Source organism: Rhinolophus ferrumequinum, chromosome 18 (assembly GCF_004115265.2).
Source record: "Rhinolophus ferrumequinum isolate MPI-CBG mRhiFer1 chromosome 18, mRhiFer1_v1.p, whole genome shotgun sequence".
NCBI lineage: Eukaryota > Metazoa > Chordata > Mammalia > Chiroptera > Rhinolophidae > Rhinolophus > Rhinolophus ferrumequinum.
Window position 1 is genome coordinate 40,110,200 of NC_046301.1, and position 26,201 is coordinate 40,136,400.

General features: G+C 51.3%; 2 protein-coding genes across 2 annotated transcripts in view; one reads left to right on the top strand and one right to left on the bottom strand.

Moving 5' to 3' along the window:
* Positions 1 to 9,432: 9,432 nt before the first annotated feature.
* On the bottom strand, positions 9,433 to 15,294 carry RDH8 (retinol dehydrogenase 8). Its single transcript, XM_033134950.1, has 6 exons — positions 15,183 to 15,294; positions 12,665 to 12,826; positions 11,878 to 12,057; positions 10,626 to 10,719; positions 10,212 to 10,395; positions 9,433 to 10,105 (listed from the first exon to the last, which is right to left on the bottom strand). The coding sequence occupies exons 1-6, from the start codon at positions 15,283 to 15,285 to the stop codon at positions 9,884 to 9,886; spliced, it is 945 nt and encodes a 314-aa protein (XP_032990841.1). The 5' UTR covers positions 15,286 to 15,294; the 3' UTR covers positions 9,433 to 9,883.
* A 1,790-nt stretch (positions 15,295 to 17,084) lies between these two features.
* COL5A3 (collagen type V alpha 3 chain) overlaps positions 17,085 to 26,201 on the top strand; it is a 35,780-nt gene continuing 26,663 nt past the window's right edge. Inside the window, exons 1-8 of the mRNA XM_033135043.1 lie at positions 17,085 to 17,154; positions 20,984 to 21,142; positions 21,239 to 21,428; positions 21,503 to 21,659; positions 22,387 to 22,491; positions 22,825 to 22,977; positions 24,693 to 24,806; positions 24,913 to 25,056. Of these exons, the coding sequence (XP_032990934.1) occupies positions 17,085 to 17,154; positions 20,984 to 21,142; positions 21,239 to 21,428; positions 21,503 to 21,659; positions 22,387 to 22,491; positions 22,825 to 22,977; positions 24,693 to 24,806; positions 24,913 to 25,056 (1,092 nt within the window). The remainder of the gene's footprint in view (positions 17,155 to 20,983; positions 21,143 to 21,238; positions 21,429 to 21,502; positions 21,660 to 22,386; positions 22,492 to 22,824; positions 22,978 to 24,692; positions 24,807 to 24,912; positions 25,057 to 26,201) is intronic.

The window sequence follows — 26,201 nt, forward strand, 5'->3', positions numbered from 1 at the left end:
CACCGGCCTGAGCAGCCATGTGGCACTTAGCCGGCTGGCCCCAGGATTACTACCATAAAGGAGCCTTCTGAGAAATGTACGGGTCACACCCTCTGGCTCTTGATCTTTCTGTACCCAGCATGCAGAGTTCAGTTTTCTCCTTCCTTGCAGGCGGAAGGAGATGCTTGGTAAACTGTGACCATTGTCCATTGTCTCTAAATCATGCCAAGCTCTCTGGGCTCCGTTTCCAGAAGGCAAATCACATATTAAACCAGGGATGAAAACACATCATGTTCGAAGCATTCCTGGAAGAAAGCTTTCTCTGTCCTGGAATAATTCTCCCTGGCTGTTTAATGTTCCTATTAAAGATGTTGAGACCGCTTTGCAGTGTCTGCCTCTTAGAAGCAGGCGGGGTTGCAGACATGTTTGCCTGGTTTTCCTTCTTTGGTGAAGTCAATACCGCTAGCCTGGGGAATCTTACCTATTGGAGGGCCCCAGATCTCCCAAAGCAATGATGATATACGTTTATCCAACAAAGATTCATCAGCTATTTACTAGGAGCACAGCCCTATTTAGCTTGCTGGGGACACAGGAGTGACCACCAGACAAATGCCTGCTCCTGTGGAGGGTACATTGACTGAGAACTTCCACAGGGTCTAAGGTGCACTTTCTCCTCAAACCTCACGGCATCCCAATGAATTAGGTTCAACGTGTGCCCACTTTCCAGACCATCTTTGTAGAGAGCTGGAAAACCTACTGTGTTAGAAACAGAGGGCACATGGAATCTACTCATGTATTCCTCAGATTTTTATTAAGTACCTACTATGTGCCAGATGCTGTTCTACATGTTCTGTATAGACTCACAGAAGTCTCACAGCCATGCAGAAGTAAGAATTAGCACCCACTGTACAGATGAGGAAACTGAGACTCTAGGAGGGTAAGCCACTTGCCCCGTGTCCGCAAGTGAGCTGTGAGGATAGGCAGTGCTTTAAAATCTACAGTAAACAATCTCTTATGAAGCAAAGAATCAACAGAATCAAATTGAGGCCTGGATTGGCAAGTAGGTGAGACCTAATTTAGACAGTTCTAGAACACTGGCATTCATTTGGGGTGGCATGTTCCACTGCTGTCCCAGGCTCTCAGGGAATCTCCACCGGTTCTGTTCGGCTCTCCTTAGGTGGGAGTGAGTCCTCCCCTTCACACATCCCCACACAGGGTGTCCATGTACCTCCCACACCCCGTCTTGTGTGCTCCCAGGTGTCCAGGACAGGGGTTTGTCCAAAGGCAAGGAAGAGTAGGTGCTCTATCCTCAGTCCCTCCTACCTTTCTCTTTGAGGCAGTGGGTGAAGTGTGGTGTCCCAAATTTTGTAGCTAGGACTGAAGTACAGGAAGGCTAAATGACTTTCCCAGGGTCACGGCAGTTAAGTGATGGAGCTGAGCTCCTGAACCCGGGCTTAACAGGGAATGGGAGGAGGGTAGGTGCTGAAGAGAGCCGCTGAGGGCCCCGCTCCAGCCGTTAATGGTCAAGTTCAGCCACGAGAGGGCGCCAGCGAGCCTCCGACCAGACGCCGAGTAGCGCTCAGCTTCCAGCAGGAATGCTGGTGCCGGAGAGCGTTGGCCACACGCCCCGAGCATCTGCTGCTGCTCAGATTCCGCCTCCCTGGAACCCCGGGTTTGCTGCCAGGAGACCAGGGCCGGAGGAGCGGCCTTACTTGGAGGTGTGGCCTCTGTTTTCTCCTCCAGGGCTTCCAGCCGAGGCTTCCCTGTAAAGGCCAGGCTGGACCTTGGAGGCAAGGAATAATACCCATATCAACATCACATCGAATGACTGTCATTTCTGAAACAGCTACTAAGTTCTGGCACTCAGTAGGGACTTTCTCACCAGAAACACGTCCATTTTACAGATGAGGAAACTGAGGCTCAGAGACATGCTGTTTCTTGCTCAGGTAGGAGGTGACAGGAGCTTCTTAGCTTGGAGAGTGCAGCCGGGAAGTGCCCAGATTGGTCACTTCCAGTCTCAGGTCAGGCTCCTCCGGTCCTTTCTTGGTTCCCAAGGGCTTCTGAACACCCCACTTGTTCTCCCCAAGGCTTCAGGAACTGGCCTTGCTTCCTGATCCCTAAGGGCATCGCATACCTCACTTCCTGGTCCACGGAGGTCTTGGCAGGCCGTGAGAATTTTCAGGAGAAGCTTGTTGCTAAACTGGGAGGAAGAATAATTCAGCAGCCACGGTCAGGGTTGATTACTGGGTCTGAAAGCACTGGGGAATTACAATGTTATCCCCAACACAGCCTGGTCCAGGAGAACTATGTTTGAATAAGCAGCTGTGAGGGCCCAGCCTCGTCACTCAACTAGCCTGGGGAGTCAAAGAAGACTTCCTGAGGGAGGAAGCGGTATTTAGGGTGAGGCCCAAAAGTCTTGGGGAAGTAAGAGTAATCACATGAAGGGTTAGGGATGGGAGAGAAGATGGTTTTATTTCTGGGGAGGTAGGAACAGTCTGTGCAAAGACCTGGAAGAGAGCTGGAACATGGTGGTTTGAGGAGCAGAAAAAGATGTTTAAGTCCTTCTTATTAGGCCAAGGAGAGTCTCATTCTTTTACCTACCCATTCATTCATTTATTAGATATTTGGATGCTTACCCTGTGCCACATATTGTTGTTAGGCGCTGGTGACACAGCCGAGCAAAAAGACAACAGTCTCCTCCCCATGAAGTTGAGGTTCTGTGGGTGGAGAAGGGCAAGAAACAAACTGGAGTGTATAACTGTAGTATATGGCAGTGACGAGAAATAAGGCAGGTTAAAGGGATAGAGTGAAAGGGTGTTATTGTGTGGTGACCAGGGAGGGCCTCTCTGAGAAGCTGACATTTGACCTTCTAAAGGAGGTGAAGGAGGAAGTCTTGTGGATAGCTGGGAAAAGCATTCTAGGCAGAGGGCACAGCCAGTGCAAATGCCCTGAGGTGGAAGTGTGCAGGGCATGTTTAAGACACAGCGAGGAGGTGAGTGTTCCTAGAATGAAGTGGGTGAAAGGGAGAGAGTGGGAGATAATTTGAGACAAATATTCAGGGATGAGATCATGTAGAAGGCTTCATAGTTGTGGATTTGAATCTAAGTAAGAGGGGAAACCGTTGGAGAATTTTGAAGAGGAATGACATTATATTTCTGTTTTAGTAGAATCATTTTGGGAATGTCTTTTGTTATTATGACTGGAAATCCAAAAGCACCCACTCCAAATGAATAATGCTGCAACATAAAAATAAGGACAGATACTACCACAGAAAAGTAAAAACAACAACAAAAAAATGGAACTGAGAAAAAGTGTCGTACTTCATATTACAGACTTCCTATTCTCCATAATACGTAAAGAGTTTCTAGGAATTAATAATAGAAATATAAACAATCCAAAAGAAAAATATTGAACAAAAGATGTGAGAATGTCCCCAATAAATGAAACACAAAAGGTTCCTTAACATATGAAAGGACATTTGGCCTCACTTGTAATAAGAGAGATGATGTTAAAAATAAGACAAATTTTTTTTCCTCTTTACATTGGCAAAAACTTAGAAGACTGATAATGCACAACGTGATGAGTCTGTGGGAAAGTGAACCTGCTAACGTGGTCAACGGTCCTCCCCCCATTTGATAATGTTCATAAAAATTACAAATGCAGTTTCTTTGGCCAAGTACTCCCATGACAAAAACACTTACACATGTATGAAATGATGTATGCACACAAGGTTATTCATCGCAGCCATTTATATAATAGCAAAAAAATTGGAAAGAGACCCAAAATTCATCAGTACAGGACGTCTGTCTACACAATGGAATATATTGTAGCTTTGCATAAGAATGAGGACGCCTGCTGGGGTGGATGTGGAAAAACTTCCAAGACACAGTATTCAAGGAAAGAAGTAAAACCGCACTTACGTGTATAGTATGCTGTTTTTTTGTGAAAAAGTAAATAAAGAAGTATATATTCAGTTTTTCCTACTAAAATACTCTATATTTATTTTTTAAATTGTCGTAAAATATAGACCACATAAAATTTCCCGTTTTAACTGTTCTCGAGTGTACCATTCAGTGGCATTATGTACATTCACACTGTTGTGCCACCATCACCACCATTATCTCCAGAACTTTCTCATCTTCCCTAACTGGACTTCTGTCCCTATTAAACACTCACTCCCTACCTGCCTCCCCCAGCCCTGGGCACCCATCATTCTTCTCTTTGTCTCCAGGATATGACTCTTCTCATATAACTGGAATCACACAGTGTTTGTCCTTCTGTGACTGGCTTATCTCACTGAGCATCTCGTCCTCTGGGTTCATTCATGCTGTAGCAGGTGTCAGAACGTCCTTCCTTGTTAAGGCTGAATGATATTACTTTGCATGTGTGTGTATACCACAGTTTGTCCATTCATCAGTTTTTTCTTTCTTTCTTGTATAATCAGAAAGAAAATCTGGATAGATAACTCAAGCAAGTTATAGCAGGCAGGGGTGGGGGATCAGGAAGTGGGCAGTTGAGAGTAGGAGAATTGTTTTAAAAACATACTTCAATTGTAAAAAAAGACATTTTATCTATTCCAAAGATGTTTTTTAAGGATCCTCTGGGCTGTTATGTGAAGAATGGATTGTTAGGGGCAAATGCAGAAAGTGGGAGGGGAGGAGGCTGGTGCAATACTCCAGGTGAGAAATACTCCTGGTGCAGTATCCTGGTGGCAGGACTGGGGTGGGGAACAGAAGTTGTTGTGAAGTGGCTGGTTCTGAATATATCTTGCAGGTCAAGTGAATAAGATCTCCCGATAGATTGGCTGTGGGGTGTGACAGAGAGGGACTAGAGATGACGCCAAGATTTTTGGCGTAAGCAACTAGAAGAACGACTTACCTATTTTTTTTTTTAATTTTTATTGGGGAATATTGGGGAACAGTGTGTTTCTCCAGGGCCCACCAAGTCATTGTCCTTCAATCTACTTATGGAGGGCACAGCTCAGCTCCAAGTGCAGTGCCGTTTTCAATCTTTAGTTGCAGGGGGTGCAGCCCACCATCCCGTGCGGGAATTGAACCAGCAACCTTGTTGGTGAGAGTGCGCGCTTTAACCGACTGAGCCATCTGGCCACCCCATGGGCAGCTCAGTGGCAACTTGTTGTCTTCAGTCTTGCTGTGGAGGGCGCAGCTCACTGACTCATGTGGGAATCAAACCCGGCAACCCTGTTGTTCAGAGCTTGCGCTCTAACCAACTGAGCCATCCGGTCGCTCCAAGAACAACTTATCTTTGCTAAGATGAGTAAAACAGGGGGCCAGGTATGTGTGTAGAAATCAAGAACCAAAGGTTAGCAGATCTTTGTGGATGAAAAAAGGGCCAAGTACCAAACCTGATGAGCTCAGGGGAGGCCAGCATGGCAGGCCCTACAAACTCGGAGACTGAAAGTAACCCATAGGATGGTCTGAACATAAAAATTCCTAACTAAAAGAGGGTCATGACAGGTAGTCACATCCTAGGCTTGTAGCTTCCTTGACAAAGGTCCATCTTTATCTTAAGTGAGCCTGTCTGTTGTCTTTTTGCATCGGAGATAACATACCTTTTAATTGTGAGAGTAATCTTTTCTGGACCCCTCAGGGCACAACCTACCACACCAGAGCACCGAGACCCCAGAACCCCTCATTGTTATCTTATCCCCCCCAAACAGTTTCTAAGTTCTGTAAATGTTAATTTTTAACTATCCAGTGCCCACCAATGTAGAAGTATGTGTCTCTCCATTTTACTTTTTATCCAATTCCAGTGATTTCCCCACTTTGCTTTCTCCCACCCCCTTAATCTATCTATCACTAATGGATTTTATGTAACCCTCCTTATGTCACTTCCTTCTAATGTATAAAATAAGCTGCAAAACTGCCATTCTCCAGAACATTTTCTCAATCCATTGAGATTTTGCTTCCCGGCCATTGTCATCAGTTTGCCTCAAATAAATGACTAAAAATTCTTTACAGGTTTGGAGGTTTCTTATGTCAACATCTTTAACACCTTTTGAACTTCCGTCAATCTCTGTTGGTCTCCGTGGTAAAAAAATAAAACAGCAATAGCATCCAATAACAGCCGTCCTCCGCCCCCCACCCCCCGCACTGCATTAATTTTATAGTTGCCATCTGGATTGGTGATTATTCTTCCTTAAATGCATCAGAAACTGACTCAGGGTGATTTAAGCTGCAAAGGAATTTGTCGGCTGGACCCTGGGGGCTCATGCAATCACCAGCCTTGGAAGATGAAAAGGAACCAAATGGGAGTTCAGGGCAGCAGCTAAGGCCACAGCTTAAATCATCCCCCCTGAAATCAGGCAGCAGCTGTAGCTATTGCTGCCAACCCTGGCAATGCAACTGTCCTGTCTCTTCTACCACCTCCCCTTGCTGAGCCCGCCTTCTCTGGGAGGCTGGTTCTCAATTTTAAATCCTGTGCATCTGATGAGTGGAACTGGGGTCACATGATCCCCCTCTAGCTGCAAGGGAAGCTGGGAGAGAGGGTCTGTGGTTGTTTTTGCACTGGGAGTCTGTGAGTATGGGGTTTGGAATACTGTATGGCCCTGCAAATAAATATCAAGTGTGGCTTCACTTACGGTGACTGTGATGGCTTTTCCTTCCTGGCAAGGAGAAAAATTTGTCTTTTAAAATAATTTAGTTAAAGGAGTTTTTTTAAAAAGCAAGGGAATTTGGGGCATATAATTCAGGACAGCTGGAGCCTTCTGGCATAAGGCATATCAGTAAGGTTCTCCTGGTGGAGCCGGGTGGTGGTCTAGTGAGTGTGCCTTTTGCTTCTCTGCTATCTAGCGTACGTACATGCCATCAGTCAGGGTCCTGGACGGAAAGAGAGAGCACACTCCAAGTGGGAAAACTGGGGAGTGAGGAAGACAGACACAATTGTGAAGGGAAGGGCAGGGGGTAGGGAGTCCTACGGAGGCCACCACAGTGCCATCCTGCTGGCAACTGTGGGGGTTCCATCACCATCTTTAGTCAAAAGGGGCAAACGGAGAGTGGTTCTCAGAAACTGGAGCTGGGCCTTAGATGGAGAGATTCTGCGAATCCACAGAGACTTCAAATAGAGGGTGCTTGGAGGATAAGTACTCTGGTCTTTCTCCTCCCACCCTGTGTTCTCCACCAATAGTGCCTCCCATTGGTGGAACCCAGCACCACCAGGAGCCAAAGGTGGAGGAAACTTGTTGATATAATCTTTGGGTGAGCCTCCTAGGCAGTCCAGAGACCTCGTGCACATGTGCACTTCATGTATTCTAAAAAATTAATTTAATTTTTAAATTGAGATATAATTCACATACCACAAAATTTACCATTTTAAAGTGCACAATTGAGTTTTGGTACATTCACAAGTTTGTGCAACCATCACCCTGATCTAATTTCATATTCTTTTGCAGACATTCCAACATTGCTTCAAAAATCCAATATGGGGAGGGGAAGGGAGGAGTTGATTTGGCAAAACATACTAAGTAGCCCCCATTTTATCTCAAAGAGACCTCTTCCTACTGCCCTGGACTCAGTTTCCCTTGTCTTAGGTCACCAGAGACCCCGGAAGATCAGCATAGACTGAGTTGGACTCGATTCCTATCCCTTCCCTCTGCTCCTGACAACCTTGGTTTCTCTATTTATGAACTGGAGGGGCTGTGTGGCGCGGCGGGTTCTGAGTGTCCATCTCCTGAGGCTGCAGAGCAAACATTAATAAAACAACTTTGCCTGGAGCCTGACATTCCAAGGAGGCAGCTGAACCTGAACCACAACAAAAACTCCAAGCGAAGCGGAACTGTGGAGGGGAGTTTCCCTGTTGTTTCAGCACTGTGTTGTCAACCCTGCTTTACAGAAGATGAGACCAGGGGAGGCACCTGCCCAGAATCACCCAGTGAACAGGAGGCAGAGTCAGCATTTACACCCAGAGTCCATATGGGGACGGAGCCAGGAGTGCAGTTTCCAGGCTCTTGGCCTCACGTGGAAAGGTGCTGGCTCAGGTAGTAAATGGCCATCAACTGTGATTGGATGGCCATCAGCTGTGGCTAGTTGGCCGTCAGCTGTAACCAGTGAGCCATTGGCCACTAATATAACTGCTGTGGCTACGCTAGCAGGAAAATGGGGGCTAGCAAGGGCGGATTGTGGATTGTGGATTGTGGATTCCAGAGAGGCGGATGCTGCCAGCGAGACTACAGTGGTATGACTCCCCTATCTATGGCTCCGTGGGTGTTCCTTTTTGGCCTCACAATATCCTGCGTTCTTATGTGGGGAGCGGGACTAGAGACCCCGCATGACACCCTGCATGACAGTCCATTTGCTTCTTCTGAATTCTCCAGAGGAGGGGCAAGAAACTTGGGGCCACTGTCTTGGGGACTCAGGTGGGACTGCTATTACTTTTTAAATAATTTTATTTGGGGTAAAAATATACATAACATAAATTTACCACCTTAACCATTTTAAGTGTATAGTTCGTTAGGGTTAAGCATATTCACACTGTCGTGAAATTGTCACCACCATGTATCTCCAGAACTCTTCATCTTGCAAAATTGAAATTCTGTCTCCGTTAAACACTAGCTCTCCATTCCTCCCTCCCACAGTCCCTGTAACCCACCATTTTACTTTTTGTCTCTATGAATTTGCCGGCTTTAGGGAACTCATATAAATAGAATCACACAGTATTTATCTGTGTCTGGTTTATTTCACTGAGCATGATGTGTCAGAACTTTCTTTCTTTTTCTTTTTTTAAACTTTTATTTATTTTAAGTGTGTTTTTCCAGGACCCATCATCTCCAAGTCAAGTAGTTGGTTCAATCTAGTTGTGGAGGGCGCAGCTCACAGTCGCCCATGTGGGGATTGAACTGGCAACCTTGTTGTTAAGGGCACCACGCTCTAACCAACTGAGCTAACCTGCCGCCCCAGAACTTCCTTTCATTTTAAGTCTGAATAACAATTCATTGTATGGAAGGGCCACATTTTGTTTATCTAGTCATTCATTGATGAACACTTGAGTTGCGTCTACCTCTTGGCTATTTTGAATCATGCTGCTATGAACATGGGTGTGCAAATAAATCTCTTCGAGACCCTGTTTTCAATTCTTTTGGATAATAGCCAGAAATGGGATTGCTGGGTCATATCACAATTGTATTTCATTTTTCGAAGAACCGCCATACTGTTGTCCATAGAGGCAAAAGCCTTTTGCATTCCCACTAACAATGCACATGGGTTCCAATTTCTCTACATCCTTGCCAACACTTCTTGTTTTTCTTCCTTTTTTTTGGTAGTAGCGTTCTCATGGGTATGAGGTGGACCCTACTACTTTTTAATTTCTTATTTAGACAAGAGAGATTGAGCTTCAGTAAATAGTTAATATAGCAACTGTTAGTGGATACACATCTATATTTTATGAAAAACATGTGTGCATTGCTGGTGTGTGCACCAACACATTCAACTAATGGAGTGAGTGTGTGACCAGAAAAGTCCAGAGACCCCTAGTCAACCCAGCTCTATGCTTGTGCGGGAGGGGGATGGAGGCGTTTGCATCATACCTGTATTCCCAGGCACAAGATAATGAAGTCCTGAGGTTGAATCAGACAATCTGTCTCACCCTCCAATGTCCATGGACAATGCACCTTCCTCCAGGAAGCCTCCCTTGCTTTCCCAGACACAGCACCGGCAACTTGCTCTGGATTCTCAGCCCAGTGTCCTAGGTTCCCTCTCTCTGCCCCAGCCCTGACTTGGGAGGAGTCTATGCCTGGAGGCTAAGCATCGCTCAGGAACAGAGTAGTTTAGGCAGAGTTTGCTGAATGAATGAATGGATGGATGAATGAATGAATAGTCTGTAGGGCCTCTGAGATGGGTGTGGACTGAAGAGGTCTGGCTGTCCAGGGGTGGGGAGGATTGGGCAAGGCTCACCGGGGCTGTACCCTGGTACAGGTGTGGAGGCAGCCACAGGCCAGACAACGGAGGACTAGATTGAGGAGGCGCGGCCAGCGGAAGAGCAGGCGGTGGGCGCTTCTCACATACAGGTGGCCAGAGGGGTCGGCGGCTTTGAGCGCAGTCAGCAGGTAGTAGCGGGAGTTGGTCTGTTGTCGTAGGGGTGGTCTGGTTGAGCTGATGATCTTGACAATAACCTGTGGGGTGGAGTCCTGAGCTCTGGGACCCAGGGATGGTCATTCTGCTGGGAGGGCTCCCCTACATACCTGAGCCATGTCTTGGGGTTCTGGGCCCCCCACTCACCTGGGCCACATCCTGTGGGCTCTGTCCCACAGAGCGGAAGAGCTCCCTGGAAGTTGGGAGGTAGAGATCCCGGAAGTAGTGCAGGGTGTCAGGGTCAGTGCCTGGGAACTCGGCTGTGGAAACCTGCTCCAGGAGCTTTCCTTCAAAGTCAGTGGCCACTGGGCCGGGTTCCACCAGGGAGATGCTGGGAACAGGGACGAGGTAGGGGTTCTGGTGTCCCAAACCAGTCACAGCCCCATTTTATCCATTACTATCCCTCTTTCCTTTTCACCCCCCCATTTCTCTCATTTTATTTCATCCCTTGCTGTTCTCCCATCCCCTCCATGACCCCCATTTCCTTGTCTGCCCCATCACTGCCTCCATTTCCCCCTGTCTGTCTCCATTTCCCCCTCACTGCCCAAGTGTCTGCCTCACAAGATGTTGAACTGGAGCAGCTGGACGGCCAGACTCTCGAAGAATCCTTCCAGGGCAAACTTGGAGGCTGCATAGACGTCATTGAACACAACACCTAAGAGGATTGGAGGAAGGCAGACCAATTGGGGGGTCTGAGTGATGGGCTTTGGGGCTCCGGATGGATGGGCTTTTTGGGAGGCTGAGCAAAGGAAGGGGTTTGAAGATCGGAATGGGGGGATATATAGGGTCAATGTGATGGGTGTGTGGTATTGTGTGATGGGAGCATAGAGGGTCAGGGTGAGGTTCTCTGGGGTGCCAGGTGCCACCTCTTCCCAGCAGTGCTCCGTCTGCTCTCAGCCCAGGAAACCCCTGTTTTTGCCTATCCTTTAAACCCCTGGGCCACTTGGGCATGGGATCCCCAGGGTCCTAAAGGCAAGTCCGTGTATCTGGGTCTGTATCAGTCCTGCTGAGCAGTGAATGTGGCCCTCGAGGTCAGGGGAGCAGCTGGATGAGGCGCCAAAGGATGGGCTGAGTAAACGCAGCTTCTCCCTGGCAGGAGAATTAATAGGGTGGATTCCTTAGGGGAGCGCTGGGGAGGGGGGCAGATCTGAGGAAACGCTCATGGGGAGGAAGGGAGGCTAGAGGGGTTCAAGAAGGAGAGACCCGTGGCCGCTCAGCTCAGGTGGTTACAGCGTGCTGCTAATAACACCAAGGTAGCCGGTAGCCGATTCAATACCCACATGGGCTACTATGAGCTGCGCCCTCCTTAAAAAAAAAAAAAAAAAGAAAGAAAAGAAGAAGGAGAAGGAGAAGGAGAGCCCCAGGAGCATGGATGGCAAGTTGGTGGTTTCTATAGTAGGCCAATAGCAGACATCACTAGTCAATCACCGCTCTCTTTTCTGTGGAACCTCAGAGTCACAAATCTAGACATCTCTGGGGTCTGGCAGGGGTGTTTGTCAAGGAGGAGTCTCAGGAGGGGTTCTGATGGTTCCTTTGGGTCTTGGGGGATGGTTGGGAGAGATTTTTGTAGGTGTCCAGAAGTGGGGTTGATCTTGGGATGCAGCTGGCCGTTGGCAGCATGTATACCACCACTGCCCACACCTGCACCATGGCAGACATAGTTAACCTATCCCAGAACTTTCCCTTCTGAGCTTCAGAATCCTTCTCAATACAAGCTCATTTGGAATATGAGCTAGAAGCTATTTGCCATCCTTCCAGCCTGGGGAGGGTCAGACACTGGGAGGCTTCCCAGGGGTGGATCCCCAGGACTCACCCTGCAGCCCCATGACACTGCTGACCACCACAATGTGGCCCTGCTGCCTTCTCTTCATTCCAGGAAGCACAGCTTTGACCAGACGGACAGCTCCAAAAAAGTTGGTATCAAAGACGTTCTGCATAGTAGCTAGGTTGAGCCCCTCCAGGGGCCCCACCAGGCCCACTCCAGCATTATTCACTACAGGGGAGATGCTGAGGGTTACTTTGAAGTCTCCCCAACCCTTCTGGTGTCACTCCTTCAGGGATACTCCCTGAATCACCTCACCCACCCTCCCACCGACCCACCCCAAATCCAGGGCCAGTCCAGGATATCTTGGGTGGATAAATGTGGAGTCGTGATGATCTTCACATATAATCCAGCATGTGTTATAGAGGATCCTGATCCCTGGATGGGGGAAGGGCTGCTGGGAACAGCCTGCCCTGTAATGCATGAGCAATTCAGCTCTGACCCCAAATTGCACCAGAACAGCCATATCCACCCTCCTTAGAAGGCCATTAATGGACCATGAGCTGCCTTTTCGTCGTGTTCCCTTTCCCAAATGACTCATCAAAGTAATTTTCCCAACCGCATATCGTTTCCTCCATATGTGAGAAGTTCTCTTCAGTAAAATACACCTGACCCCAGGTCTTAGTTTATTTCTTATATCCCTAATAAACTGTCTAGGGTCAGAGGATACTGGTGAAGCAAGAGAGCTGGTGCCCAGACGTGGGAGGAGCTTGTTTAATGAGGATCTGTACTTAGGCCAGAGATGGGCCGAGTGACTCCAGGGGCTGCTCAGTCTCACCCAGCACATCCACTTCTCCTCCCTGGATACAGCTGAGACATTCAGCCACTGACTCATCGCTGCACACGTCCATCTGGGCCACAGTGAGGGTCTGACCCAGAGCTTTTCCGGCAGCTGCCTCCAGTGTCCCCTTCTTTCCCAGGTCTCTCATGGTGGCCACCACTGGGGACAGAGAGCTGGGTTGGGGCAGGCAGTAGCTCCTTTCCCCTATGTGTGGACTTGCATGTTTCTACGATCTCGTATGAGCAGTCACAGAGGGATAGAAACCCACAGGTTTACATTCACTACACATCCACAAATGCACACTTGTGTACACATCTTTACATGCTTATTCACCCATCCATCCATCCAACACATTTATTGAGCATCTACTACATACCACGTCCTATTCTAGGTGCTGAGGCTATTACATGAAGTAAAATAAAGTCCCTGCCTTTATGGAATTCATAGTCCACTAGGATAAACAATAAAATACATATGGAACAGATTTCCTTGAGAAAAGAAAAGCATATACTCCTAGGGTCAATATATGTGCCTATGTGCACATGCAAGTATGAATAGACACATTTACAACATCAACATAAGTTCCAATTTATTGAACACCTACTATCTGCCAGACACTATGCTAAAACACTGTTATAAGCATTATCATTAATCCTCACAAGAACCCTATGATTAGGTGACTGACTTATTTTCCAAAGATGGCCACAACATTTTTCATCACATATACTCTTCCAGAACTCTTCTCTCCCATCAAGGCATGAAATCTCATTCCCCTCTCCTTGAATTTTGTGACTACCTGGGAACTAACAGAATGTGGTGAAAGTGACGTTGTGTAGTTTCTGAGATGAGGCCAGAAAAGGTGCTATAGTTTCTGCCTTGTTTGTTGGCACACTCTTGAAGCCTTCAGTCACTGTTAGCAGCCCAGCTGTCCTGAGGCCACCACACTGGGAGGAAGCTCAAGGTAGCCCAGATAGAGAAACCATAAAGAGATTACTGGAAGGGAGAGAGATGTCTGCCCATGCTCTGACATGTTCCAGCCTCCTTTGTTCTAGTTGTAGCCTTTGAGCCTGAGTCAGAACCATCCAGCTTAGCCCTTCCAATTCATGACCTTTGTAAACTGTGAGAGATAAATGATTATAGTTGTTTTACACCATAAATTTTAGGGGTTATTTAGCAATAGTAACCACAACAGATAGGTAAAGTTATCCCCATTACACAGATTAACAGACTAAGGCTCAGCAAGTTGATGTTCCCTGCCTGTCCCACCCCTAGTGTTAGAACTGAGATTTGAACCTGGGTTTGTCAGAGTGCTGAGCTCACATACCTGTATACATGTCTGTAAACTCCCCACGTGTGTATCCACAATCACACATGTACACTGCTAGGGGGCATTTGCATATTGTCTGTGGGTCTGTGTGACTCATGGGTGCTGTCCAGATGAACGGGGCCACATGCATCTACACACAGTATAGTGACAAGTGAGGGTGCAGGGGCTAGGCTGCTCGGGTTCAAATCCAGGCTCTGCCACACTTTCCAGCTGGGTGACCTTGGGCAAGAGCCTTTGGCAATCTGTGCCTCAGTTTCCTTTTTTTCTAAGATGGGGAAAATGATAGCGGCCAACCCATAGAGGTTTTGTGGAGATTAAATATCTTATTAGATGCAAAACACAGCAGGGTACATTGTAAGCACTCGACAAACATCATCCTGTAGCAGTTTTATATACTCATCTGCCTACCACGGGACACACACAGCACAATGAATTCCCTGCATACTGGCACTCAGACTGTCATATTCAAAGCTGTGCGTGTCTTTAAGACAAGGCAGGGGGCTGGGAAAAGCAGCTCTGCCAACTGGGACAATGCCCTCACCCCTGCAGCCTCCTCTGAAGTGGCAGAGGAGTCCCTTTGCCCACTGGGACTCCAGCCTGCTCTGAGTCAGAGGTCTCCGTGGGTGGGGTGCAGATTGGGGCAATTGACTCCAGAATTGCAGGAGGCTGTCCCTAGCCTAGAGGCCCCCCTTAAACTGTCAAGGTCAGATTCACTTAAGAGGTTTATCTTGGAGCAGTAATCTGGGAAGGGGTGGGGGAGCAGGTCCTAAGGGAATGCCTAAGTGAAACCCCCTTGACCAGCCTTTCTAAAACTACCACCCACCCCCACCCCTTACCATGTCCCCCCTTGCTTTGTTTTGCTTCTTAGCACTAGATATATTATAACATTTTTAAATCTGTGTATTGTCTGTCTCTCCCCTCCCTCACTACACCACTAATCGGGCCAGAGATTTTGGTCTATTTTGTTCACAGCAGTAATTCCAGCACCTTGAACAGTGCCTGGTACCCAGTAAATGCTCAAGAAATACTCATTCGGTGAGGAGATGATCCATGAGGAGAGGTGGGGAGGGGGTCTCCATGGGTGTCATCCCCCCCGCAGCTGGAAGGGAAGGGCTAGTGGAATGAGGGTGAGGGTCCTGGAGGCCATTCCTACCCCTGCCCCTCTCAGCCCTGCCCTGGACCCCTTACCCTGGTAGCGCTGCCTGGAGTCCTGAGCCAGCTGCACTGCGAGCTCCAGGCCAATTCCTGACGAGCAGCCTGAGATCAGTACAGTCCGGGGACAGTCGGCCATGTTGATCCTTCCCTGGACGCGTGCCCTCTGCTGGCCAGCACCTAACCCCCCCCCCCATCTTCCTAAACACCCTCCAACTGATCCCCTGCATGGTGAAGGGATCCCATGAGCTCCTGATTTGGAACTGACCCTGGACAGGCAGCTGGGGAGAATTCCTTAACCTCAACATACCCCTTTCCTTTATCTCTTAAAAATTCCTTCTCCTCACTGCTACACTTAGGACTGGGGACTCTTTATTATGATTGTACATTATTCAGGGCTGGGGGCAGTTTTAGGGAGCGTGAGGAATTAGCAGGGGCATTCTCTTGCTGTCTCTATTCTGAGCAAAGAATCTCCGGTTAGAGGGAGAGATGGTGACAGAGCATGGTCCCAGAAGGGTCCTTTCAAATGTGCACAGAAATGTCAGAAGATGAAGTTAGATATCGTAGGAACGTCCCAGCAAGGCAGGGCACAAACCCTGTGAGAGTCTTTTAGCTGCAGAAGTCTTCGCCTCAGATGTCTCTGGGGAGGGAGGAGGAGCAGCTTGGGGAGATTCCCTCTGCTCCCCCACCCTGGGGGCCCCCTTCTCCTTCTCAGGCCAGATGGGGCCCCACCCCCTCCTCTCCAGGGACACAGAGACTCTTTGTCTGAGAAGCCAGAGGCTGGGAGGGAGGCACTGCTGGCTTCTCCCTCTTCCCCGGGGGGGGGGGGGGGGGGGGGGGGCAGTTCAGGGCCCAGGATACTCCCCTTGGGTTCCTCCCTGTGGAAGCTTTCTCAGATCCTGCATGTCTTCACACGTTCAATTGCCCAGACAGCTCCACCTGACCCCCTAGGGGCTCTTCACACTGGGGTGTCCCAGTGGGGTGAGGGAGGCTCTGTCTCACCCCAGGAATGGCAGGGATCCACCCATCCCTGCAGCAGTGCCCCGCCTTGGGGTAGGGCCAGACTCTCCCATTTAATGGGGGCATGTGTAAGGAATTGGGATTGGGGCTGGGGCATCCATTTGGAGAACTGAGGTGGGAGAGGAGGGCAAGGGGTGGAGGTGGGACCCTTTATTTAAAGATTACGAGTTTAGGGGAAATCAAGAAAGGTATTTGGGAATCTGTGGTGAGGGTTTGGGGAGGGGGCCAGGATGTTCGATTCTGGAATTTGGGTGGAGAGATGAAAGTTTAGAGCAAATCTGGGAACCCCATTTTGTAACCTGGGGTGAGGTTTGAGGTGGGAAGAGGATTCCTTATTTAGGGACCCGAAGGGAAAGCGTTGGGCTGAGGCTGCTCTCTCTCACATGGGGCGAAACGACTGGGGTAAAGCAGGTGGGGGAGAGTTTGTGTGAGACTGGGACGCCATTTGGGAGCCTTTGGTAACACAGAAAAGATTTGCTAAAGGTGGTACCCCCTAAGTCCAGGGTCTGGATGGAATAAGGTTTGAAGAAGGCTAAGCTCTCCTTGGAGGGGGCTTGTTAGGAGGAAAGGGTTTGGGGGTAAGCCTGGGACCCCGAATTCTAAGGCTGGGTGGGAGTGATTCTCTTCCTCCAGGGTGGGGTGGGGCAAGAAGGGCCCAGCTCCCCGCCCAGGGCTCCACCCCTAGCTGACCAATCAGCGCTCAATACAAACTTTCCCAACTTTCCCCACCAGCTGTCAGCCATCCCCCTTCCCGCGAGTCCCGCCTGGCCAGGCGCTGGCTCGCAGGGCGACGCCAGGGCGGGGTCTCGAGCAGTCTCCTGCTGATCCCGAGTGAAGCCGGCCGCCGAGAGTGCGTACACCGAGCCGGTTGCCGCGCCCCGCAGCCGCCCCTCCGCCTCGCGTGTGGGCCCGGCCGGAATGGGCCAGCCGTGGGCCGGCCTCTGCCTGCTCCTGGCCTCGCTGCAGCTTCTGCCCCGGACAAGGGCCGGTGAGCCGGGAGGGAAGAGATAGGACCCGGAGTGCAGGATCCAACGAGGTCCCCAAATACGGGGTGGAGTCCGGAATGGGGGCATGCGCATTGCGCGTGGCTACCGTGTGCGAGTGTCCGACTCTGGGCAACTTGTGGGTGTGACAGCTGGGAGGCGGGGAAACGTGTAATCGTGTTTACTGGTGGGTGCGTGGGAATGAATGCAATTTATGTGTGTGTGTGTGTGTGTGTGTGTAGCAATGTGTGTCTGACCATTTGGAGTGAAATTGTGTGTATTCTTGAGTGTGAGAGTTGACGATGATTGTATATGTATGGGTGACGGGTGACCCCTGGGTGAGTGTGTGATTGTCAGTTGTGGGTGTGCAAGTGTGTCCGTGTGTGGTGGAGGCGGATTTTGAGAATAATCGTGTGTGTGTTATGCGTTATGACTGTGTGTGTCTGGGTGACCCAGTGAAGGGTGCGATGGTGATTTGGGGGGGTGTAAATAACTGTCTATGAAGACACGAGTGGATGATTCTGAGGGTGATGGTGAGTGGGGGCAAGTATGGGAGGGGGTTAATCGAGGTTTAGGCTTTCCTTTGCGTGTCGCCACGAGGCTTTACCCCACTTTCCCTCTTCCTCCTCTGCCCCAATTGGCGCGCGCACACTTCCTCAGTCCCCACCCTTTCCCCTCCCCCCACCCCTAGCTCCCCAGAGCCGGAATCAGCACCATGGACAGGGCCTCCGGAGGGCCGCGGTGAGGGGCGAAGCGAGGCGGGGCGCAGGGCGGGGCGGGGCGGGGCGCTGGCGGGGGCTGGAGTGGAAGTTGTTCCCCGCAGCTGAGCGAGCTTCGGGTGTTTTTCGGAGGAATTTCTCAGGAACCCCCCCCCCCCCAGGGTCCCAGGGGCCCCTGGATGGGTGAGTCAGCGCTGACGCACGCCCAGCTGCGCGGATCTGGCTGGACGCAGCGCCCCGCCCCGCAGGGTGCCGGGTGCGGGGCACCCAGGGTTTGGGAAGGTCGTGGTCCCTCAAGTAGTGATGGAGAAGGCTTTGGTCTGAAAGACCCCAGGCCAGGCCCTCTCGGAAGTCCCTCCATAAGGTGAACTCAGCCCCCAACACACACACACACACACACACAAAACATTCACACCGTTTTCTCACTGTCTCTGAAGTCCAGGGAGGTGCCTGCTTCCGTGGATAATCCCACATTGGCCTATGCCCCATTCCCACGCTCACACATCCACACAGCCGTGCAATCTCGGGCAATCATTCGGAATACAGGCCCTCTGGGACACCAGGAATGTTAAACACCGGTGCCCACGCCTAGGCAATCCCTTCAACCACCCGCCACACGGTCATGGCTTTTGTCACCCTCCTACGCTTTCAAACTCTCACACATGCTTCCACTGGCATCCACACAACACAGTGACATGCACAAGTCACCCACTCGCCGACTTGGCCACACTCTCACATATAACCACTCCCCCATCTCCAGTCTGAACCATTACAATCGCAGACTTACCTGCGTGACTTCACTGCCAGAACGCTGACTCACGCGAACACACAGCCACAAGTCAAAGAACTGAACCTACTCTTTCCATCATAGGCCAAATACTCACACTTATTGACACACCACAGATCACACATTCAGCCATTTCCTGGTCCAGATAGAGTCACACACATGCACAGTATCACGCATGTGCATAGTAGCACATATACACGTTTACACAGGCACTCACACCTATGTTCTCTTACACTTCTGAAGGGATCCCAGCCATGTTTGCAGCCTGGTCCCTGCCTGCCTGCCTCCACATCCCAGATCTCGCTCGACCTCACAAGGGAGAGACTGGGGGAAAGTCCTTGACAGACTCTCACCCCCTGACTTTTGCAGGCAGGACTCAATGCCTCTTGTGTGTCTCCTTGTCAAGAAGCCAGCCATGAAAAGAAAAGGCAGTCAGTTTCTGAAAGGTCATTGCAGAAGGCACACAAGATTGAAGCAGGAGACATTTGGGTTAGATGCTGGGAAGGACTCTTTAAGTACGAATGAACAATTGCTCAAGGGGAGACCCTTTCCCACTGCGTAGAGACTGGGGTCTGGGAGAGGGGAGAGCCTGGGAGAGCCACGCTGAGTGGGGTCATGAGTCTCAGCCTTCCCCTGGGCCCTAGCCTGGAGAGGGAGCAGCTGGGATGGCCAGTCCATGGGGGCGTGACCCTTGTGGTCAGCAGAGCCTGGGAGCCCAGAGCTTACTCTAGGGGGCTGTAACCCAAATACCGCTTAATGACAGCCCAGCCACAGCACAAGCAACTAGAGATGGGGCTGGTGATGGCAGCAGGGTTGAGGGGGCACCTGGAGAGAGAGAGACTGACATGGGGAGAGTAGTCCACACACAGAGATACAGAGAGATAGGCACTGAGAAAGAGATATGCAGAGAGAGACAGATGGGAGAACAAATGAATACAGAGAGGGAGGGAGGGATGGGAGGGGGAGAGAGAGAGAGAGAGAGAGAGAGAGAGAGAGAGAGAGAGAGAGAGAGAGAAACTGATTCAGAGTTGGACACAGAGACCTGGAAAGATCGAGACAGAAAGTGGGACAGAGAGAGGGTGGGGAGGGGGAGAGAAGAAAGAAAGCAGAATGAGCTTGGGGGCAAGAGAGAGCTGAGGCTGGAATAGGGCTCTGAGGGGTCTGGAGAAGGAGGAGTCTGAGCCAGGAGCTGGGTTGGGGGTCCCTCATCCAAACCTCTATCTCCCCCGAGTCTAGCCCCCTCCCCTGGCTCCCAGCAGTGAGATCAGCAGAGCCACCCCCGGGGTGAGGTCATGGGCAGATTTGACAGAATCTGGCTCCTGCCGAGAAGTTGGGTCAGGGGTCAGTGGGACAGTTTGCTGGGGGGAGGGGCGATCAGGCAGGGGCTGTGGACCCGGGGAAGCCCCACCCATTCCTGCCCAAGCCATGTGGTTCCACTTAGCCCTGGCTGGGCTGCGTGGGGTGGGGCTGGTAGGAGAGCCTGGCTTAGGATCTTGTTGGGCCAGACCACTCCCAGAGGGTCAGAGGGAGGCAGGTAGGAGGTTGTCAGAGAAAGGTGGTCTTCAGGAGGAAGTCAGGGAGGGAGATAAAGAGGAGGTCCAGGTCAGATGGAGGAGACGGGTAGGCAGAGGGAGAAGGGCAGAGGAGGGAATCAGAGAAGTGAGAGGAAGGAGATCAGAGAGTGGCGAGTCAGAGGGAGGAGGTTAGGGTCAGGCCAAGGAAGGGGGTCAGAGGGGTCGGAGGACAGAGAAGTCAGTGGGGCTGTTCAGAGAAAGAGTAGTCAGCAGGAGGAGACCTGAAGTGGCCGTGGTCGAAGGGAAGAGGTTATGGGTGAAGGTGGTCAAGGAGGAAGTCAGAAGGAAGAAGTCAGAGGAGGTGGCGGTCAAAGAAAGGACGTGGGGGAGAATGTCCACGGAGCCCCTCCTCTTCAAGTGGGTTTCCCCTGGCAAGGGGGCTTCAGGCCGGGGGAGCAGCCCCAGGGAGCTGGTGCGGGGGAGTGCAGAGAGGGGGACAGCCTGGCTCTGGGGCTCAGGCCAGGAAGCTTTGATTCATCCCAGAACTAGGTCAGTGTTTTTTTTTCCCTCACCAAAACCAAGAGGGAAAAACAAAAAAACAAAAAAACCCAAAAACCCCCAACAAAACAGGAGTCAACAGGCTGATGAGGCCGGAACAGCTGTGGGGTCATCAAGGGAGGGGGTGCAGGTCCCAGATCTGCTTCTTCACCCTGACCCACAAACACAGTGTGGGGGCTGAGTTCCCAAACCTGAGCCACTCACGTGGAGACGTGGCCTTGTTCTAACTGCCCTGCACCCTGGCTTCTTTCTGCAGATACTGTGGACGTGCTGAAGGCGCTGGGCGTGCGGGGGGGCCAGGCTGGGGTCCCTGAGGGGCCTGGCCTCTGCCCCCAGAGGGTCCCAGAAGGTGACCGGGCATACAGGGTGGGCAAGGCCAGCACGCTAGGCGTCCCCACGTGGAGGCTCTTTCCAGGTGAGTCAGGGCAGGAGTGGCTGGGGCAGTCGTCCCGGGGGCACAGGTCTTTGCCAGGTCATCTGAGCGGCCCCTTTCCCTTTGTCCCCCCATCAGAGGGACTCTTTCCTGAGAACTTCTCCGTGCTCATCACTCTGCGGGGTCAGCCAGCCAATCAGTCTGTCATTTTATCCATTTATGATGAACTTGGTGCCCGGCAGCTGGGCCTGGCGCTGGGGCCAGCTCTGCACCTCCTAGGTGACCCATTCAGTCCCCTCCCCCAGCAGGTCAACCTCACGGATGGCAGGTAAGTATAGGGAGAGGGGGGGTGTAAGGAAGGGTGGGGTGAGAAGCACCCCCACTGAGGCGGTTTCCCTGCAGGTGGCACCGTATGGCAGTCAGTGTGGATGGAGGCATGGTGACCCTGGTGGCAGACTGTGAGCCTCAGCCCCCCACATTGGGCCATGGGCCTCGATTCATCAGTACAGCTGGACTCACTGTGCTGGGGACCCAGGACCTTGGGGAGGAGACTTTTGAGGTAGGGCTTCAGTGATAGGGGAAACTGAGGCAGAAGGCAGGAGCAAGTTTTATCCACAGAAGAGATTGGAGAAGGGAGATGTCCAGCTCCCACCTGGCACCCGGAGAGGAGGGGCCCCACGCACCATCGTGCTTCTTTGCTGTGTGTGACTGTGAGATTATAGAGCCACGAAACGATTTGTGATGGCACGTACTTGTCTTGTGGTAGGAGGAAGAGATTGTGATGCGTGACCTCACCTGTTGTGGTGTGTGATGGGATGCAGGGCGGTTGTGCTGGTGGGTGCCGGCAAGGCATACTGTAGTATGGCTGTGTGACAGGTGTGTTCTTGGTGTGGTGACTGTGGCTGGTGACTGCTGTGTGTGATTGTGGTGCATGTCACCTCCAGGAGGCCAGTGACCTCCTCCATCTTGTTCTGCTCCTTCTTCCCAGTGCCTTGAAGGGCGCCTGGCGCACAGTAGGTGTCACCATGTGCCTGCGAGTGAAGGAACAAATATGCCTCTGATGGAACGGATGTTGTGGGGTGTGGTTTGTGGTTGTGATTTGCTGTGATCCTGATAGAATCTTCTTTCTCTGTTTTGAGGGCCAGAGTGATCGCGGGGGCTGTGGTGGGACCCCCCCTCTCCTTATACTTAGGGTACTCTGGGTGGAGAAACACCAAGCCTCAGTGTTCGGAATGGGGGTCAGAGTCAGCCTGTGCCCCCTTCCCTGACCCCCATTCTCTCTCCAGGGAGATATTCAGGAGCTGATGATAAGCCCAGACCCTCAGGCTGCCTTCCAGGCCTGCGACCAGTATCTTCCTGGCTGTGACCACCTGAACCCTACAGCTGCAGGGGTGAGTGAGACGCTTGTCCTGACGTCACAGGCTGTCATCCCCGGCTCCAGGCCTCAGGAATAAATATACTCTGATCCCCATCCATGGGGCTAAGTGACCCCTGCCCTCGAACAGATCATAGATAGGCATGAGTGACCTTGACCTCAGGTCACATAACTGAATGACCTTTGGCCTCAGATCATATGATTGACCTTGACCCATGCTCACAAGGCTGAGTAAGCCCTGGCTTCAAAATGCAGGACCCATGGATCATGTGCCAGCACGGTCCCAGGTGATCTGAGTGATGGGGCCTCCACTGAGGGCCTCTGGGACTGATTGGGGTACTCATCCCAGGTCCCCCAGGCTGAGCCGGAATCCCCGCCCCCTCGACGGAAGGGGAAAGGAAAAGGGAAGAAAAAAGGGCGAGGTCGTAAGGGGAAGGGCAGGAAGAAGAAGAACAAGGAGACTTTGACGGTGGCTCCATCTCTTGGCTTTCTGGAGAACCAGGTAAGTGACCTGTGGGATCTCACCTCTGCTCTTTGACTGTCTGACTTCTGGTCTCTGATCCCCACTGACCACTGGCGTCTCATCCAAGGTCTCTGCTTCTAGTCTCCAATCCCTGACCTTTGATTTCTCTTAGCTGACTGATGACTGGGGGCAGGCAGCGGGGCTGGTCCTGTCTTCTGAGCTCTTGCATCTCGGACCCCCAACCTCCAGTTCTGGGGCTCCAGCGGGAGGGGACACACCCAGAGGAGTACCTTATTATTAGAGGGCTCCTGATGAGGGTGGCTCTTTAAGGGCAGCTGGGGTGAATGACTAGTTAGTGTGTCATTGCTTGGGGTTGACTGTTTGGGGTCATTGTGGGGTTATTGGGGAGTCATTAATTGGAACTGGAGGGCACGATTTGACCTCCCTGATAGAGATTGCTTGTCGGGGTTGGGAGGGGTCACTGTAGGGAGATATTGATTGACCTCAATGTTTGGGGGTTTCCTACTGGGGTTCATTGTTGCAGGACATTGATAGAGGCCGCTGTTGGTGTTATTGGTATCACTAGTTTAGGGATCATGGGGGGGTCATTGTTGGGGGTCATTACTTGAGCAGGTCATCCATGGGAGATCACTGATTGGAAGGCCTAGTTGGAGGAGTGACTTTCTGGGGTTCATATTGTTTGGGAAGTCACTGATGGGTCATCGGCCATTGGAATCACTGTTTGGTGTTGGGGGTTCATTGTTTGGGGAGCACTATTCGGGCTCACTTATTCATTGTTGGAAAAGCCCTGGTTGGGGGAGTAATTGATTAGGGGTCACTGATGGGGCTTATGAGTTGGGGGGTCACTAGTCAGTGCTTATTGTGGGGGTGTCACCGTTTGGGGTCATTGGTTGTGGAGATCACTGAATGGGAGAATAACTGGTTGGAGTCATTGATCGAGTCACTAATTGGGGGGGGCCACTGACAGGTCACTGGGTATAGGAATAACTGGTGGGGGGCCAAGGATGGGGGTATTCTTTGGGGGTCATTGGGTAGGTCTCTTAGTAAAGATCACGATTCAGGGGTCATAGGTGGGGGTCATTAGTTGGGGAGTCACTGGGTAGGGGTCGCTAGTGAAGGCCATTGGCTGGGTTCCTTGGTTAGGTGGGGTCCCTGGTTGCATTACATTTGTTCTCAGTATCAGTGGGAGAAAGAGGTTTTTATTTCAGGCCCAGAGCAAGGACAGCAGGAGCAGCCTACCCCTCTCCTTTCCCGTCTCAGCCCCTCACCTGGGTCCCCACTTCCTTCTTTGTGCTCTTGACCCCGTTCCTCTGCAGTTGTCCAGGCCAGGAGGAGCTACCACTCCCTCTCTGACTGTGGCCTGGCTGGCTGACCGCTGAGCTCTGCTTTGGGAGAGGACATGTGGGATAGGCTTCTGGGAGCCTGGCCCTCAGTGCTGGACCTTGAACCTGACCACTGGGCTCTGGAGCCAGCCCCACGCTGCCGTCCAGGCCTCCCAGCCCCCCTCCTCCTCCATACAAGAGGGTGCCCTGCTGGTTGTCCTTGTGCAGCCGGCACAGCTTTGCTTGTAGGGGCCAGTCTCCTCCCCACGTCATTCTGCTGTGTTTTGGGAATCCTCCTACGTCCCCTTCCCCAGACAGGGTGCTGGGGTGAAGGGCCTCGCTCCTCTTTTGCCTCCCTTTTGTCTTGATTGGCCTGACCCCAGACCTGATACTCCCTCGTCCTTTCTCCAGACCTCCCTTGACACCCCCAAAACAGAGACACCAGCTCCGACTCTGCCTCCACTTCCCACAGCCTTGGTCATCACCACTACTGTGACTATTGATCGCAATGTCACCGTCCTAGAGGTTGGTGGGAAATGGATGGGGCTGGAAGGGAAGGTCCCTGGGCAGTGGCGCTGGCAGACAGCGAGGAGGTCGGGGGCAAACTGGTCTGTCCCCATGTTCTCGGAAGGGGCTGGACCCAGGCAGTGGAACCGAACTGGGAACCCTGGAGACCGAGTTAGCCATAGAGGATGAGGAAGGAGGTGGCCCCATCATGGGCCCTGACTTCCGAGCAGCAGAACAGTCATCGCGGGCTCAGTTCCAGATCTTTCCTGTGAGTCTGGGTGGCTGAATAACGTGCAGGGGGAGGGCCTCCTGCCTAGAGCCACACATGGCTACATTCTCTCTCTCTCTCTCTCTCTCTCTCTCTCTCTCTCTCTCTCTCTCTCTCTCTCTCCTTCTTTTTATTTTGCCTAGAATGCCTTCCCACCCCCAGTGCAGTTGATAAATATTTATGGATAGACACTGTGCTAATGTGACAGGCATTGTGCTAATAGACGGTTCTGTGGGTAGTATGATTCATTCGACTGGTAGTCTAAGCCCGATGAGAAGCCACACGGAAGATGGAACGGGATCTGGAGTTTAAAAACTCCTCTGGCTGCTGAACAGCATATGGCCTGTAGGGGGAGCCAGAGGGGCAGCAAGGAAACCGGCAGTCTCTGCAACAGAGAGAGGGTGGTGACCCGGATGAGGGCGGTGGGGATGGGGATAGAGAAAAGTGGACAGATTTGGGCCATGCACCATTTTGGTCTTGCTGCTGCAGGTGAAGAAAGATACAAAGCATGACTGGGTCCGTACCTGATGGGACCGTGGAGTAAGATGGGGAAGTCTGAGGGAGGAGGGTGTGGAAAGTGTCAGGCGTCTCATTTGGATGTGCTAACTTGGCCACCCCTGCTTGGCATCCAAATGGAGATGTTAAGTGGGTGATTGGTTAGAATAGTTCAAGGAACATGGTCTAGGCTGGCGATAAAGACTTGGAATTCATCAACACAGAGATGCTATCTTTAGCCAAGGAATCAGGTGAAATTGCTTTGGAAAATAATGCAGATAGAAAACGGAGCCCAGGTTCTCACCTTGGTGTTGGAGCCGGGACGAGGTGAAGAATTCTAACTAACTTACCTGAGTGCCTGTTATGTGCCAAACATTGTTGTAACTTACTCATATTTTCATGGGACAGATACAATCACATGTACGCCCCGACTTTGCAGGGGAGGCCATAGAAGCTGAATAAGTTGCCCAATAGCACCCTAGAGTTGGTGCTCTTCCCCTTGACACAGCATGGCCAGGCTGCAGCTGGAAGCTGAGCTGCTCAAAACTTACCGGTTGAAGAAAGGACAGCAAAGGCAGCTCAAAGGATGGACTTTAAGCGTGTGTGTGTGTGTGTGTGTGTGTGTGTGTGATGAGTGTGAGACCAGTTAA

Coding starts and splice junctions, on each gene's coding strand:
- RDH8 (XM_033134950.1), bottom strand. CDS start 15,285: ATGGCCGACTGTCCCCGGACTGTACTGATCTCAGGCTGCTCGTCAGGA. Junction 10,396..10,625: donor CTGCTCCAGTTCAACATCTT/GTGAGGCAGACA, acceptor CCCTGTTCCCAG/CATCTCCCTGGTGGAACCCG. Junction 10,106..10,211: donor GCCCACAGGATGTGGCCCAG/GTGAGTGGGGGG, acceptor TCCACCCCACAG/GTTATTGTCAAGATCATCAG.